The sequence below is a fragment of the Pantherophis guttatus genome, chromosome 4, assembly GCF_059756535.1.
Source record: "Pantherophis guttatus breed Tessera chromosome 4, ASM5975653v1, whole genome shotgun sequence".
In the NCBI taxonomy this organism is placed as follows: Eukaryota; Metazoa; Chordata; class Lepidosauria; order Squamata; family Colubridae; genus Pantherophis; species Pantherophis guttatus.
The window spans coordinates 132,157,903-132,175,877 of NC_142066.1; the positions used below are offsets into that span (position 1 = coordinate 132,157,903).

Genomic DNA, 17,975 nt, shown 5'->3' on the forward strand with positions numbered 1-17,975 from the left:
TTTCTTTTCATATGTTATCTAAAGCTATCAAATCAAAGGAAGAAGAAATTTTTGATAATTTACCTTATCTAAATATTTAATTTTCTTCCTAGATGTTCTAGCTAATTGTGGAGACACCACATCATTCCAATCCCTCATTAAACACAATTTTCATACAAAAGGTTTAGAATTTCAGAATTTATGGGAGACAATAGCATACCCTTCAGATCCCCAAAAATGTTTTTGCTTCCTTTCTTGGACATTGCAAAACTTTGACCTTTTCATGTATTGTTTGAAAAAAATAAGATTCAACAATGGTTAGCTATGTTGATAATTGCATAGTTTATCTATGTAATATGTATTACATTTGAATGTGCCAAGATAATCATTTGCCACCGCTTATTTACACAACCAATTTAATAGAGTACAAGAATTCTATCAACTGCCTTATTTACAAGATATTTTCAAATTTATTGTTATCTTGGTATTAGTTATCCTACCATATTTGTATGATGACCAGTTTAATAACCATTTCCTTCTTCTCTCCATCCATGTCATGAGTGAAATACTGAAGAGAAAAGCAGAATTACTTCTAGATTATCTTTTAAATTAATTTGAATATTATTTAAATTTTGTATTTTTGTTATGTTATTTCTTTAGTTCATGTAATTATATTTGTTTACACTCCAAAACAATGGGCTTCTTTACAAGAGGAAGAATAGATATATAATTCCCCGCCTTTATTCTAGTATGTTGTATGAATATAAATAGGCATTCACGCAATATAGAATAAAGTAAGGTAAAATGATTAACTGGTCAACCTGGTTACATATATTCTCTAAAAGCAACGAGAAATTTGAATGTACATGTGAGTCAAATTTGCATTGTTCTTTTTCCCATTCATAATGTAATTTTCTTAAAAAATAGCTTATACTAAATATTCTTTTGCTCCTGTAAAAATACATTCACATATGTTTATTCACAATCAAAGCTGAATGATTATTTTTTGCTTTTTATCAGTGTTTAATTTCCCCTTCTTTAGAAGCAATTTTTCTATATTTTGCAAAATTCCAGACAAACACTTAATAGCATAGAAAGGATATGGAAAGCTCCATATATATATATTGCCATATATTGATCATCTGGATTTTTGCAGCCCAGATAGGGTAGTCATAGTGTATTATGAAATTGATGCTTTCATGCACTTTTGATTTAGCATTTAGGTTTCAGGGTTGTAAATGATGAGTCACTGGTCCACTGAGAGTCATATGATTAATGGAAAGACCAGAGCATTTAATTTACACATTCACTGGTGTGAAAATATTCAGGTGTTATGTGAAATCCTGATATGAAAATAGAAATTTGAAAACAGTGAAGTGTGAATCAAGGTGGTGTTTTTGACATCAAAAACTCTAAAGAGACAAAATATATAAAAGGGTAGGAAAGATGATGTAATTGAAGTGGAGAAATAAGATTTACTATTAAAGAAATAAGAATGATTATTTCTTTTAAATACTTTTTCTACATTTTCTGTATATTATATAGAACAAATATATTCATTTTTTTAAATTTTAGTATCTGTGTATGATTATAATGACTAGCCACCTTATGAGTTAATCACTTACATATGTGGTTTTCCATAGTCACAGCTGTATACAAGAAATTTAAACTTTTTTGATTGTAGAAATATAGGTTAGAGTCTAGACTATATTTTAATTCTTGCATATTATTTAGGACCCTCTCCTGATTATGAACTGGTGGAGATCATATTTACATTTCTCATATTTTTTTCATCCCAAACACATCCAATCTGTTCATGCATAACTTTTTACGCTAAGATAGTTGACTTCTAGGTTTGAATATGGACAATATTATATAAACATTACCATTTTGCTCAAGTTATTTTAGATAGCATTTGTTGCAACATAGTATCTACTACATCCTGTAATTAAAAATCTGGCAACTTATTTTAAGCCAAATGACATAAGTAACTTTCTTTTAAAATTATTATATTTCAACATTCTAATGTGATAAAAATGTTGGATTTGAGTTTAGGGGGCATCTACGTATATTTGCATTACTGTAATGGATTGTTGGTATCATAAGCATCTGTTATAAACTATAATAATAATAATAATATCTTTTCTTTTTGCCTTCTTTAAAATAAAATAGTTTTGGTGTATTTTACTTTCAATGCTCCTCACCAGGAATTCATGGCACCAGATGGTTGATAAAAAATGGTAGCACTTAGTGTAAAGCTAACACCAAATCTGTTGAGAAGAGAGGAAGAACTGATAAAAGTCAATCTGTTTGTAAATAGTATCCAAATAACATTGGAATGCAGAGAAAAAAGGAAGTTTAACTCAATAGATTTTTCCAAAATTTTCTTTCTGCTCTTTTTGTGGATCATTTCATTTACTGAACTTGTTTATTCATGCTCAAGCAAGCATTGATATTAATATGGATGCATGTATATATTACAGATGTCTCTTGATTTATTTCATTGACATTATTTTGTTCACAGCATAGTATTCTCAGTCATCTATTTCTTTTTGCATTTAACTGGACATTGGTTGGCCTAATGCGGTAGTCTTTTCTAGGCCCAGTACCATTACATGACCTTGAAGAACATGAGAGCAATAAATAAATAAATAACTTTATTGAAATTGTATGTGTATACTCATACAACGAAATTCACTTAACACCCAAAGACCAGATCCAATAATAATCCCATAATAAATACATAATAATCCCCAAACACACTCCCACCCACCACAATTCCCCACCCCTAAACCACCCAAACATCCACACAACAGACCAAGTAATACTGTCCAACAGCTCACTGATGGTGGCCCTTTAGTTCATTGTTGACTGCAATTATAGCTCTGGGATAAAAACTATTCAGAAAACGTGTGGTCCGAGTTTTAATTGTTCTGTATCTTCTGCCAGAAGGAAACAGTCCAAAAAGATTGTAAGCAGGATGGGAAATGTCTCTGAGAATGTTATGCAACTTTCTCAAACAGCAAGATTCGAAGATATCGTCCAGGGTTGGTAGCTGGAGTCCGATGATATTCTGGCCAGTTTTAATTGTTCTCTTTAGAGCTTTTTTGTCCACTACAGAGCTGCTCCCATACCATGCAAGAATGTGAGGACACTCTCAATGGTGCTGCGATAGTAGGACAGAAGTAAATGCTGAGATGCTGAGCATTCTCAGGAAGTACAGCCTCTTCTGTGCCTTCTTCACAAGCATGTTAGCATTCATAAGTCCATGAGAGGTCCTCTAAGATATAAATGCCCAGAAATTTAAAACTACCCATCCTCTCCGGCTCCTCACCATTTATGTAGCAAGAGACTATGCAAGTCCTATTTGGGGAAAAAAAGGACAGAATCAGCCTAGAGGCAAAACAATTTTCTTCAGTTGGGATTATTAGAAAAATATAAGACTGTTTTCTTTGCAAGCAGGGGGCTTAACCTATATTTTCCTTATTTCTAAAAATTCTCTAATTTCTATTTTTCTCTATCTTATTTTATACTCTATCTGATTTTCAACTTTACTTTATAGATCTCCATTCCATATACATACTTTTTAGCCATTGTATACAATATTTTGCTTTAGTTAGTCTTTGCTTTAACGTCCTTCTCCTTGTTTTCTTGCTAATGCCAGTCTTTCTCCAACTCACCTTGCCTCACCATGACTTGTCAGCCTAAGGCCATCTGAGTTGTTCACTTGAGACAGATATTCTTTGGAAGGCTTTTACTAATATGAGGTACTTTAGGCTACCTTCCATATTAGCACCCATGTTTTGGACAATTTTTTCTTTGGCACCTAGGCCTTTCCAATGTTAGTGTCCAAAGCTTTTTGGAAAAGATTTAGCAGTACTGCTGGGCTTTTCCAAACTTAACTGTCTTCTCTTGGATGTTGATGCCAATTGTGTGAGTTCCTGGGCACAGTTGGGATTGTTTTCTGTTGCCAGTGCCTGGCCCTCACTCAAGATGTTGGATGGTATTGGCTAAGCTATTCTGATCTGGCAGACATTTCAGTTGCTCCCCTTGTTATCCAAAGCCTTTGGTATTTAGGTTTTATACTTTTAGATCTTTTGGAACGTCTTCATTTTCTGTTTCCCTTTTCTCCACTACTGCCATTATACTTTTTTTTTTCAGTCAGTTCTTCAAAATTGTGAACATGGAACCTTTAAAAATGAATAGGAAGAGTGGAAAATACAGACATGTGTTATTTCCACTCATTTTATGCAGTACAAACTCTGTGGCAGATTTTTTAAAAAATTGATGTACCATCAATTGATGTCAATTTTTAGCAACCTAATAGATCAATTTTCTTGAAGATGAAGAAATGTGATATTTCAGGTATTGCATTGGTGTACTCTTTGCTACTGTAATTGAAACCATCCACCTTGCTGCTGTTTATAATTTTGAAATAACTACCTCTGCATGATAAAAAATGAAGGCTTTCGTCGAGCTTTTGTTAAAACTCTTGCAATTCTTTCACTGTATTCATACTTAAAATTACCTTGAAGCAAACACGTTAGTTCATAACATCTTGCCCTATCTCTGTTTTCCTTATTTATAGGTCAAGTACAAGCGAGACTTTGAAGAAAGCAAAGGAAGAGGTTTCAGCATTGTTACTGACACACCTGAATTACAAAGACTGAAAAGAACTCAGGAGCAAATCAGTAATGTATGTGACAAGGATCACACATAAAAAAATATTATGGAAGTGACAGTGAGATGAGTGATTGTTTCCAGAACTGAGTCTGTATGGCTTCAGAATTGGATTATTTGATGCTTTGTGTGCTTGTGGTCCCAATTTTGTTTTACTAAGTAGCACATTGGTAGTGTGTGTTTTCCTCTCCAAGTAAATTAAAGGTAGAATTACCAATCAAATTTATTTAAAAATGGCAAATTAGGATATTTATTCAGTGCAATGCAATCAAATATTTTTCTGTTGTGAATTAGATGGGGCTAAACATTATAGAACTACTTTCCAAATAACTTAGCTTGCAGAATTACTTTATTTAATAGGAACACTGGCTTGGATGGAAAGGATTGTCATTGGGGGAAGAAAAATTCTTAAGAATTTGGCTGAGGAACTAATAGAAGACTTCTTACCAGAATACCACAATGCATTGGGATTTATCACATGAATACTTTTGCATAAGGAAAATGCTCTGGGTCTTAAAGAAGTTGTGCAACAGAATACGGCTTCTGATCTGGGGATACTGCTATCATGCAATGTTCTTTTGTTATAAGGTGGAAAAAGTCTTATAGTGAGTAGGAATGCTTTTCGATAGCAATTTTAGTTCTAATCCATTGTAAATAATATTTTTTGAAGTAAATTCACTGTAAAATATAATCTACAAAATGAAAATGGTTACAAAACAGATGAAGATCCAGAGGATTATAGAAATTTGTAATTTGAAATATGAAAAATAGTATATTCAAATAGACGATAGCTTCTTATTCTTTCTGTTGGGGTTCTTAGAACAACTTTTGACTAACCAAAGGTAGGAAGTCTGTGGAAAGCTGATACTGGATTATGAGGAACTGCTGAAATCCATAAAATGTTTAGAGTGATATAAAAAAGGATATAGAAGGATGGTTGATAGCCTTTGGTAATACCAAGGAACAGGAAAGACAAGAAAGGAGTGTATTATACAAATACAGTCTGACATATAAGATTTAGGGCAGCTGTGTGATAATCCCAACTGTTATTCAGGAGATACGTTTCTGTCCTCTCTTTTCTGAGGTAATGGAGGTAAGTTTTTAGAATACTTCGGGAGGATATTAAAAAGATATGTGAGGAACAATATGCTACTAGCAACATTTAAAATTATACTGCTGGATTTAATAACAGCTTTATTTTCAAAGGTCTTCAAAACTCTTTGCTTGGTGTGGTGTACAGTGATTTACAGATACTGTATTAACAATGATTAATAATTGTAAAATGTTACATTTGCACTAAAGTCTTTTGCTATTAAAAAAAATACTGAGGAAATTTTAGAAAAGGTTACAAAATAATAATATATCAAGATGGAAGTTTGTCATTAAAAGATCAGCATAACCTGAATATCAGATATATAATTTTATAACTAGGTAAAGGAATGGCTCTGGAATTCAGTAGGACCGTGGTCATTTGAAGAAGAAATTCCTAGCAGCAGGATCAGCGACTTGATAAAGTTCTATTGTCATCCTAGTAAAAAACTCAATATCTTGTATGGATTGTTCTAAGAATATTAAATAAATTAACTGCTTTTTCTAATGACCAGTTTTGGACATTTTAGTTCACTTTTCATAGTTGAATGAACATTTTAAATTGCCTGTGCATTTTCCAATTTGTGTAGTGTAGTTTGAAATGCTCATAAATTATTGTATTTTTAATATTTCAGGTCAAAATATTAATTTTTTTCCTGGAGAGTACATTGCTTTGGCTTTCAAGGTGTCTGCCTATGATGTTCATTCAAGAATACAGCAAACTACACTTTTGTTTATAATCAGAAACATTTTTTTTCCTTGTTACTTATAAATTTTGCTATGCTGGATATTTTCACAATAATAATAATTCACTGTTTAGCTTTCTTTAGTGTTTCATAGAAAAGGTTATAATGAGTACTGAAAGTGAAAAATAGTGTGAGAAAATGAATATAATTATATTTTAAATGCAGCATGAAACCAAATCCTATGAAATAATTCATTTTTAATCTAAGTAAGAGATTTTAAATTATATTTAAAAAAAACATGTGATGGTATTTTCATATAAGTGTTTTCATGACTATTTCATAATTCTGTTGGTTTGATACCATGTAGTGCTATTAGCCAAGAATCACTAAAGAAGCCAGCGGTTTGCTTAAATGTTCTGATTGGAGGAAGTAGCTGAACTAAACAGAAACTATTGTTGTTCTGCACTTATTGAGGTGAGTTTTCTCTTTGACAATCATAAATGTTATCACGAAATGCAGTTGAGAAACTTAATATACCTGCTTCCATTTTATAAATATTTTCAAGTCCAGTTATTGGACAGTTTCTTAGAATTAATGCTCAATAGATTATGTGGTAGTGGATATTTTTTCTGGTCATTAATTGTATAATTAATACAAATGTATTTGTATGTTCATTGCAGAAATGTATTTGTTCAAGGCTTTACATTAACAGGATTATTATGAAATGCATACTAATAAGAAAATATATTGGTTTAAAAATAAGTTAAGTTTGATAAATAAAATATTGAGATAGCCATATTTATCTGTAGTAATAAAATAATACATTTAAATGTAAAGCTAAATCATGATTAATGCTATAGTATAGGAAAGAATTTAGCTTCATTCTGGGCTTGTGAACTGCACCTTATCTTTCCATCTGCCATGTGGCTAAGAACATTTTAGGAATGTTTGATTTCATTTGGAGTTTACTACAATTTATTTTGGGTGCTAATTGAGAATTAGTTTACCTTAATACAATCCATTCATCATTTCATGTTAGCTTACTTTAAAGTAATAATAAATATCATGAAAAATAGATTATGAAAAGTAATTATCTGTAGTTAAGTGTTTCTAAATTCTTTGTCCATACAAAGAATACCAGTATAACTGGTAGCAGTCAATGGGAAAAGGAAGAGCTCAACCATAGAATACCTTTATTGCGACTAAGTTAGCGTACACTAACACTTTTACTGTATATTATACTCCCTTTATTTGAACTATTGTTGAACAATAGTTGCAATAAGGTCTTTTTTTTTCTTTAGCCTCTCACAGAGAGTTTTCCCCTCCCCAATCTCTTTGGAGGTTTCTTTTTTTCTAAGAAAAGTTTAAAAGAATTTAAAAAATTCTCTGCATATGGAGCTCAGAAAAAAAAATTGCAACACATTCAACTTTCCATTCCTATCATAATTGCTTGGATTGTAGATTTTTTTTTCTAGGATGTTGCAAAAGTGGTGGATATTCAAGTGGAATGTCACCTGACCTTCAGAAATTTTATCTCTTGATCAGGATTTCCCAGTGGTAGGATTCAGCCAGTTCGCACCACTTCGGGACAACCGGTTGTTAACTTTCTGAGCAGTTTGGCAAACTGATTGTTGGAAGAAATCATTAGGGCAGAGAACCGGTTGTTAAATTACTTGAATCCCAACACTGGGAATTCCAGGACTTTGTTTTTAACAAAGAGGCTGAAAATTTGAAACCCTGTTTTAGTAGATAATGAAAAATTATAAATAAAAACTGTAGAAAAACAATTTTTAGAGATTATGATTTAATTTTTTTCTTGCAGATTTATTTTATGTGTGCATAGTTTACTTTCATATTTATCAGATAATAGTATATACATTTTATTTAGTATGAATCATGACATTTTTGCTCAAGTAAATACTTAAGGCAGCTAGCAATGATTAAAATACAAGACAGAAAAGGATAACAAACCAAACCAATTTATTTATTAATTAGATTTATTACCAGCCGCCTCTCCAAACCATTCAGAAGTTTATTGTAATAAAATATAGGAAATAAAATTAATTGTAACATTTAAAAATTTGGTGAAATAAATGTATTTCTGTAGTTTTTCTTGACGACAAGAGAGCGCTATTTACTTGCTCTTCCCTGCCAAGTGCAGGAATTCAATCCAGAACTTTCTTCCAAGCAGCAGTTAGTTGAATCTCTGACAATGTGTGCAACTTTATAAAGGCCTTACCTATGGTTACTGGGTATCTGAACAGACAAAGGAGAACACAGATAAGTTGAAAGAAGGACATATGGGGGAAAGGAGAAAATGGAATTAAGGAAAATAAGAATTTGAAAATCATATGTAGTCATGTTAAGAATTCTGTTAATCTTTGGACAACAGTTCAGAAACAATTCAGAAAAGTTGCTTTGTAGCATAAATGAAAACAAATATAGTACTGTCTACAATTCTTTAAAGTAGCCACATCTTTCTCCAAAGCTTCATGGCTGCAGGCAAGTACTGTACTTCTGCCTTCCATGCCCTCCAAGCCCCTAAAAATTCTCCTAATTTCATCAAATAAAATTTCATGAAAAAGGAAAATATATTTTTAAGATGGAACAAATTACAGTTTTCTGAAAGTTCTATTAAATTAGTTTTTCTTCCCTCCTTCCTTTATGCTGCCTCAATGTATAACTTATGCCCCTCTTCTTTACTGCAATGACATCAGCACTAAGAAACAGAATTCTGGTGCAACATATCCTACCAATATATCTATCAGGGTTCCAAGTAATAGATCCATCGCAAGCAAAAATTCCGAGGCAGGTGAATTCCTCAAAGAATTGCTTTATTGGAAATATCATATTGGCACATATCTGATGAAAACCAACTCTGAGGAGCCCCTTGGTTTTCACCTAATTAAAAGTAAAAGTTTTTCCCTCAATCCCAAACAATCAGTCACATGGCCCAATCAATGCAGCTTCCGCTGGTCTGGTGACATCACTCCTCTTTCCTCCAACCAGGTATGACAACACATCCTTGGTTCCCAAGAGAAAGTATTTTATTCTGACTACACAGCCCCAGCTATCTCTAATCCCCCCTCGCTCCAGTGTGGCAGCACTGAAACCTCAAGATGGCTTCAGTCCGATCAGCTTCAGGGTTGACAATATCGTACTTACCTCCCCTAACATATCTTTCCAACCTGTCATCCCTCAATTTTGCTAGTGCCTTTCTAGTCTTGGCTTTTTTCTGCACCTCCTTCCAATATATTATTCCAGATCAATCACATTTTAGTCTACCTGGTACAAAATAGCCATGTTTCATTCTACATATGGATCAAAAGATCTGCAACATTTTGGGTTGGGCATGGACTAGTTCAGGACCCCTTTTTTTCATTCTTCATTCAATATTTTTAATTGGCAAATTAAGTAATTAATTAAGTCTAACTTGTATCTCTCCCTCTAATACAGTGTTCCCCAAACTTTCTTGGTTGGTGGCCTGGAGAGGGGGGAGGTAGGAAGACGGGATGGTTTTGTGTGAGCTGCAGGTGCACATGGCCATCACTCATGTGAGTGGGGCTGCGAGTGTCAGTATCCTTCGCCTGTGTAACTGGGGTTGCAAACACTGGTGCCCACCACTCAAGTAAGTGGGGCTGTGAGTGCTAGCGCCCGCTGCTCGTGTGAGTGGGGTTGCCCGCCACTCATACCGCTTGACCACACTGCTAAACCATATCCTGGTAGTGGGCCATGGCTCACAGGTAGGGGATCCCTGCTTGAATAGTATGCTGTAAAAAGATTAACTGAAAAATTAATATTACAAAATATAAGTGATAGGCCTGTTCACTTGGTTACATCTGTATGAATGTTTTCAGTCATTTTTTATTTATAATTCTTGAAGTATATTTTTTAGCTAGCAGTGCCAATCAAATAACATTCATATAAGTTTACTTTGAAAGAAAAATGTTTGCATCTGAACAGGGACTGAAGTAAATATGGATTGCTTTCTCTGCCACTTGTCAAGGTAGTCTTAGTGAAAAATGGTTACTGTATATTACCTGCTTAAAATTTCTGTGGTCATTGATCTATTAGAATTCTTACTCAAATCAACTTTAAAAGAAAAAAAAGAAAATATAGGTGACATTTGTAAAAAAAAGTATTTGCTTAAGAAGTCTTTATTTGCAGATTGAATTGTTTTTGACCTACTTGTTAATTATTGTTATCCCCTTTTTTTCCTCTCCAAGGTCAGAAAAGTTTATATTTGAGGAGGATACAATAATGGATCAAGGGGAGACAAGGAAAAAGAGGGTAAAATTATTTTTCATCAGCTACTGACTAGTTATGTTTGCCTTGACCTTGGAATTATTTATTGCATTTTTATGATTCATCAACTCCCTAGTGACTAGAAAAGCATATCTGTTGTGTTAAAAGAGATGCATAATATTGATATCTTGTCGTTCTACTTCAAATAGAATTTGATTGTTTGAATTTGACTTTTTTTGTTTGTTCATTTATTTATTAACCCAGTGCTACTCTTGATTCCTGACACATTTTTGAAGCAAGACTGAATTCTTTTATCATAGTATCTATCTATCAGAGTAGTCAGATTTAAGGCTGATGCAAAATGTAATATAATACAGTGCCATGTACATTCATCAATGAAAATGTAATTAAAGAGAAAAGTAAGTTTCTTTAAAGGAGAATTGAAGCTAATAAAAATCTACTATATCAAAATAACTTAAAATGGAGCGATTCCGTTATCTTGTGCAGAAATGGTATTTTTTGCAGTCTTGGTATTCGAATATTAGAGATAAGTTGATTGAGGCATATCTATACTAACAACAAAGATGCAATCAATATACTCTTACCCTCAGAGATTTTCATTTGTGAAACATAACTATTAAAAGGCCTCCTTAGTCTCTCTGTTAGGCACTCTCTAGCCAGATTAGCACTCTCTTTTGTGTATTTTATGTACTCAGCTATATTCCTATTGAAGCCTAAGATGAAGTGAAATCAAGAAAAATGATGATTTTCTTTTGAAAACCTCCCTCACTTCCTCTCTAAGTTCATTTCATAGTGTAGTAAGTTAATCTTTAACTTACAGTCAAATTCAGTTCTATTTGTAGAGGCCCTCTCTTCCTCTCTCTCTCTTTTTTTGGAGAGCTCTATATGTCTGTTAATTGGATTTCTTGAAAAATTGATCCAGGTGTATCAACAGTTTTGTATTCTTAAGATTAGGGGTTAACTTATTCTTAATTTTTAAAATAAAAACTGATTAAAATACAAAGAGTTGCTTTAAGTTGTCCTTACTCTTAATATAGCCTAGCTTCCTTCATTTACCGCTTTCCACATTTATTGATTATACTTCCCTTCCAGTCTATATGAAATTCACTTGTTGAACAAATTATGCTTGGGAAATGCTGAAATAGACAGTATTCTGCTCAGCTAAAGCTTCTCCTGGATTTGTGGCACAGATCTAGCTTTAGCCTTGTTAATATTGTTTAAACTTAAGATCCAGAACTTGAATTTTGGAAATTAAATATGTATTCTGTCATGAAATCAAATCAAAAGTTACTTTTAAAAAACATTTAGAAAAGTAGAGAATTTAATAAAGAAATGCTTATAAAACTTTGGGTTCTGAGTCAGTTTAGATGCCAGATGAAAAATCCCTGTGGTTTTCTACCCAACATTGTCAGAATGGTTTGCTTTTGTTTTCTCCTTAGGACCAAGACTGGTCCAAAGTTATCCAATGGCTTTGTGCATAAAGTAATAATAGAATACTCTTCCATTTTCCACCCAGGTGCTGGCTGGCATAGGGCAATATACTTTTTAAAAATATTTTCCTATTATGGTTGTTTTTTTCTGAATTTAATTTCTTATGGAACAACTTGGCTGTGTAAACATTTAATCTTCATTAAAAGACTTTTTTCATTTTTGAAAGTCTTTGCCTTATAACTGAGATTTTTTTTTGCATAAATTAATGATTTTCCATTTATGTATGTATTTGGATTTATATATTTATTCATTAATTTTATCAAATTGACTTACAAATGTAGTCATTATGCATGGAACAACAACTTGATGAGTTAGCACAATATGTGATTCCAATCTGAGTGTCCTTGTAGAGTCTAGACTAATGTCTTCTTGACATTGGAATTCAAAGTTGTTAAATAAGGAGGCAGGTTGTGATATGAATTTGGAATACTTTTAAACTTGCTTTCCTTATTTCATTCATGTAGGTCGAATGAAATTGTATTAATACAAGAATGGACGTTCAGAGAAACTATTAAGTATTATATAGACAATGAAAATAGTTTGCCTCAAACTTGGACTGTGCATGCATTTATTCAAAGTATTGCATAAACAATATTTTGTTACAATATTAAAATAATATTTCATTTTTGTGCACCGGGATGGTTTTGCAGCCTGAAAATATAGCATGCAGGCACAGATGTACCATTTAGCCAATATTCAATTTGTATGGTAATCTCATGTACAATATATTACTGTATTAAAAGGGTACAGGCAGATAGACCAAGAGATTTTTGGCTTCTGTCTTGTCAAAACAGGAACTGTGTCTTTTCTCCTAGGACAGTGATGGCTAACCCTTTTGCCATCGTGTGCCAAAAGTGAGGGTTGCGTGCGGGGGAGGGGGTTGCGCGCATGCATGCCCACACCCATAATTCTATGTGCCCCGCCCCCCGTGCATGTGCTTGCGCCCCCCCATGCTCCCCCTGCTTTTGGCACATGATGGCACAGTTGGTCCGATAGGCCCGTTTTTCAATCTCTCCAGACTCCAGAGCCTTTCTAGGAGCCTGGGGAGGGCTGTTTTGGGGGAAGGCAAAAACAGCCTTCCCCACCCCCCGGAGGCTTTCCAGAGGCCAGAAACGGCCCGTTTGCCAACTTGCAAATGGACCATTTCTGGCCTCTGGAGAGTCTCCGGGGTGGAGATGATGAAGACCGTTTTTGCCCTCCCCAGGCTCCTAGAAAGACTCTGGAGCCTGGGGAAAGTGAATAACGGACCTTCCCCACCCCCCAGGCGGCCAGAAACAGCCTGTTTCCCTACTTCCGGTCGTCCCAGAAGGCCCCAAAATCAGCTGGCTAGTGCACACATGCGTGTCACAGCTGAGCTCACGTGCCCACTAATATGACTCTGTGTGCCATCTTTGGCACACATGCCATAGGTTCGCTATCACTGCCCTAGGATATTGAATTTATCCTAGGATATTGAAGCCACTCCATAGTTTGTTCAGGTTGTTCAGGATTGTCCTCTAAAAGCATTGAGATCAGTGTCTGGTTTGAAAAGAACATTTAAGAGGTTTAAATTGTGAATGATTATCTTAAGCATCTATAAATCTAGTGAAATTCCCAAAATGAGAAGATGGCTTTACCCATTCTGGAGATATTTTGAGAAAATGGAAAGGCTTAAGTTTTGAGCCATAATGATCTAGAAAATCTCTCTAGAAAATCTTGCATACATTTGGTAGAGACTTCTTAATTTTTTTTGCATTTATAACTATTAGGAAAATAGTTTTGGAAACTTTATGCAAATTGCTGTTTAATTAATAAGAGCTGGCTTTTGATAAAAAGTAGCATGCAGAAGTCAAGTGTACTGATGTTGTATAATAAAAATAACAACAACAACACATTTTATTTATAGTCAAGCACCCCAAATAAATATTATTCAATTAATTATGGGGAAAATAGCCCCTCCTTGAGGGAGATGGATTGGCTGGAAATATAAATAAACTAACCAACAAACAAACAAGCAATCAAACAAACAAATAAATAAAAGTTTCAGAAAGAAAAAAATCTGAAATAACTTGAAATTTTAACATATTTCTATTATAATATGCCGTTTACAATTTATTCTTTAATGGTCTAAGCTTTTGGCATATAAATTATACGTTTTCAGAAATATTTTTTGTTATTAACAATTTATACATCACGAAGGAAATTTTTTTGATGTGAAGTTAATGAATACCTGTTTCGTACCACTTATTGAACCTTTATACCTCACTAACAACCAGTACAATGGAAAAAGAACCTTTTTCGTATATTGAAAGGCACAGAGGTAAAATTCAAGTTCTCATATATCTGAAGTTTTTTTTTTGTTTTTTTTTTGCTTTAATTTATATGCCGCCCTTCTCCGGAGACTCAGGGCGGCTTACAATGCGTTAAGCAATAGTCTTCATACTTTTGTATATTTATACAAAGTCAGCTTATTGCCCCCACAATCTGGGTCCTCATTTTACCTACCTTTGAAAGGACGAAAGGCTGAGTCAACCTTGAGCCTGGTGAGAGTTAAACTTGCAGTAATTGCAAGCAGCAAATGTTAATAACAGTGCTTTAGTCCACTGTACTATCAGGCTCTGTTAAAGTTAAAGAATTTATCTTGTCCTTCTTTCCTCCCCTCCCCTTGCTCCTTTTCCATCACCGCCACCACAATCACCACCACCACTAGGGGGGCTGCAGCTCCTTCTTTTTCTTCTTTTCCTGGAACTGGGCTCTGGTGGGTGCAGCTTCCTGGTGCATGGTAAGCAGCCCCAGAGCTGCAGGATTTTGGAGCTGCTTGCTGCCCTGCAAGACAAAGTGCTGGATGGCCAAAAGGGCAGAGATTGTGGGGGGAAACCAAAATCACAACCATTTGTGATTGTATGTTGAGGAATATTTGCACTTAAAGATACTTTTCTTATGTGTAAATTTTGCGTATTTTGTTGTGATAATTATTTTAAAGTGATTTTAATTGATACCTGGGAGTACTTCATATTAGTTAAAAGAAAAGAAATTTATTAGTGACGTGGAACAAATGACAGCCACAGCAGGAGGGGAAAAAAATAAATTATTCTAGGATGAGTTGGACATCTGTTGCCCGGTTAATTATCTATTCAATAAAACAGTAATACTCAAAAATATTATATTCAGCTGCAGTAACTGAGAATTAGTTGTTTTATCCCTTCTTTTAAAAATTTTTTTTAAAAAATTGTTGAAAAAGTGAAATACAAAAGAGAAAAAGAAAAATAGCTGGAAACAAAACAGATAATGAATATAGATTAAAAATATTATGAAAATATTTTCTGGACACATCTACTTTTCCCTTTTATTCGTATATATATACTTATATTAAACATTAAAGGTTGTTGCTATTTTCTATTTAAATCCTAGAAATCATATTCCAGGTGTCTAAATTTGTCTTGCTGCGCAATGTTCTGCTTGAATCTGATTGTAAAATTCCATTACAGATATATGCTGTCAATTATGATTGTAGCATGTTCATCAATTCTAGTTTCCCAATCTAATGTTGTCAGCAAGGTTTGTCTTTTACAACATTGTTGCCAATATAATAAATTGTAATATGTTTCATTTATTACGTTTCTAATTTATTAATATAGGTATGATTTCCTGAATTATACCTAATAAAATATCTGTGACTTCAGTTTCATTTTTATATTTAGGGTTTTTTAAAAATATTTTGATCAGTTGGTTTCCAGTATTTTTGAGCTTTTTTACATTACCAATACATATGTTCAAATGTTCAAACTTGTTATGGCATTTCCAATATTTGTGTTTATACTGTATGCTTTTTTCTATCTTGGTGATTAGTGACCAAGATAGAACCATCTTGGTCACTAATAGATGAACCATTTATAAAATATATTATTCATTCATTCATTTATTTAACAAATTTATATGACTGCCTATCTCACTGCATGTGACTCTGGGCAGTCACATGCAGTGAGATAGGCACAAACTCTTAAAAAATAAATAAGAGCAAGATTGAGGGATAAAAACATCTAATTAAAACAGTAAAGTTATCATAAAGGTTTCCTAATTGGATCCCTAAGTTTCCTGGAAGATCACATTTTCAGGGCCCTTTATAAATATTTAATATTATATATTTAAATAATATATAAATATTATATTTATATATTTATTAAAATATACTATATATATAGTATATAATATATATATATATTATATTTATATATATTATATAAATATAATATATTTATTAAAATATATTTTAATAAATATATATTTATTAAAATATAAATTATGAACATTTATAAAAAAATTTCCTTATATTATACATGAATTTTTTTCATAATTTTTCCCATTTTGAAAATTAACAGTTAAAAGCTTGACAAAGTGACAAAGTGAATACAAAGTGAATAATTCCTGAATCCTAAATAAAACTGGCTTTCCAGATTTTAATTCAGCTATTATATATTTCATTGAACATATAACATATTATAAATATAAGTGATACAAGTAGGTTTTCTGATTGATGATCACATTTTTGTAACATTGTAAACAGTATATTGTGCTGTACATTATAACTAGGAATTTTTTTCCCCAATCCATCCCAGGAATTGTAACAAAACAAAAATTATTTTACAAAAATTACATTAGTTTAATTTCAGGATCATAAGATGCTCCAAGAATATGGCAAAGATAGGACTTGCCAAAGAGCTGCAAAAAAATGGAAAGTAATTTGTTTTTAAGAACAGTAGCTTCCTAGTAAAGCAAATATACTGCATTTAATCTAATGACAACTATAATATATCTTCAACTCAAACACATTTCTCTGTTATATGATAGACAGGGTCAAGAAGTGAGTGGAAAGGCTAGCATGAATCATCAAACAGTACCGAAGCAGCCATTATCCCTATTGTTACTCTGATGATATATTTCATGATATCATACACTGAGATTGTGTATTGCTTTAGGCTAGGTTATGAAGCAGAGATGTCTTTAATTTTGTGCACTTAAAGAAAGATAATTATGCCTTCCAAAAAATACAGCTTAGGGTCTGTAATCGGGGTTTTGTGCGCATTATGAAAATAATACAGAATTACTCTACTTTGAAATTGTGCAGTATAAGGCTTTCTAACATGTTTATAATCATTTTGAATTATTATAAGGTCTTAGTAAAACCTTTTACATGGGGGACATGATTTCTATGTGAGGTACAGTCACTGATGTTTCTCATTAAAAAGGCAGGTAGTTGTCAATGGAAAGCCTAGAACTGAGTTTTGAAGAGTCATTGCTAAAGCAGATAATATCATGACAAATGTATAAGGTAACTCTATATGCATAGTTGACCTTGTATATATAGAATGGCCCAAATCTACATACAGAAACTTCTTGGTTTCACAATAGGACTTTTTTCAACACTGGCAATGGAATAGTTCTCTTCTACTGTACCGAAGATGTAATGCAGATTAGTTTAAGATATGCAATCTACCACTTATTATTTTCCCACATCTTTTTCCCTGACTAGTGAAAATCCAGTCCAGTTCTTTATGTATTACATAAATTTGATTTAGATTATGAATTGGAACTTGGCTTTTTTCTTGTTCCCTGCTTTACTGCCCCCAAATACTTCAGTAAAACTGCATCATAAAAATAAGTACATATCTAAAATGCTGGTTCTAATGAATGTAAATACATATCATAATCAGTAACACAAGATTATATTACTAATTTTGCCTCTGCACTTATATTGGAACAATGAATGGAGAATATAATTTTTTAAAATACAAGTTAATCCAAAGA

General features: G+C 32.9%; 1 protein-coding gene across 2 annotated transcripts in view; it reads left to right on the forward strand.

The window, feature by feature from the left end:
* The window catches only part of NEBL (nebulette), a 150,301-nt gene that overhangs the window by 61,376 nt on the left and 70,950 nt on the right, over nucleotides 1–17,975 (forward strand). The window contains exons 1-2 of one of the 2 annotated variants that reach the window (XM_034402515.3): nucleotides 6,802–6,908; nucleotides 10,661–10,724. In XM_034402515.3, coding sequence (XP_034258406.2) covers nucleotides 10,695–10,724 — 30 coding nt within the window. In that variant the 5' untranslated portion in view covers nucleotides 6,802–6,908; nucleotides 10,661–10,694. Of the gene's footprint in view, nucleotides 1–4,567; nucleotides 4,676–6,801; nucleotides 6,909–10,660; nucleotides 10,725–17,975 lie in introns of those variants that run through there. The other variant, XM_034402519.3, reaches the window with a different exon arrangement.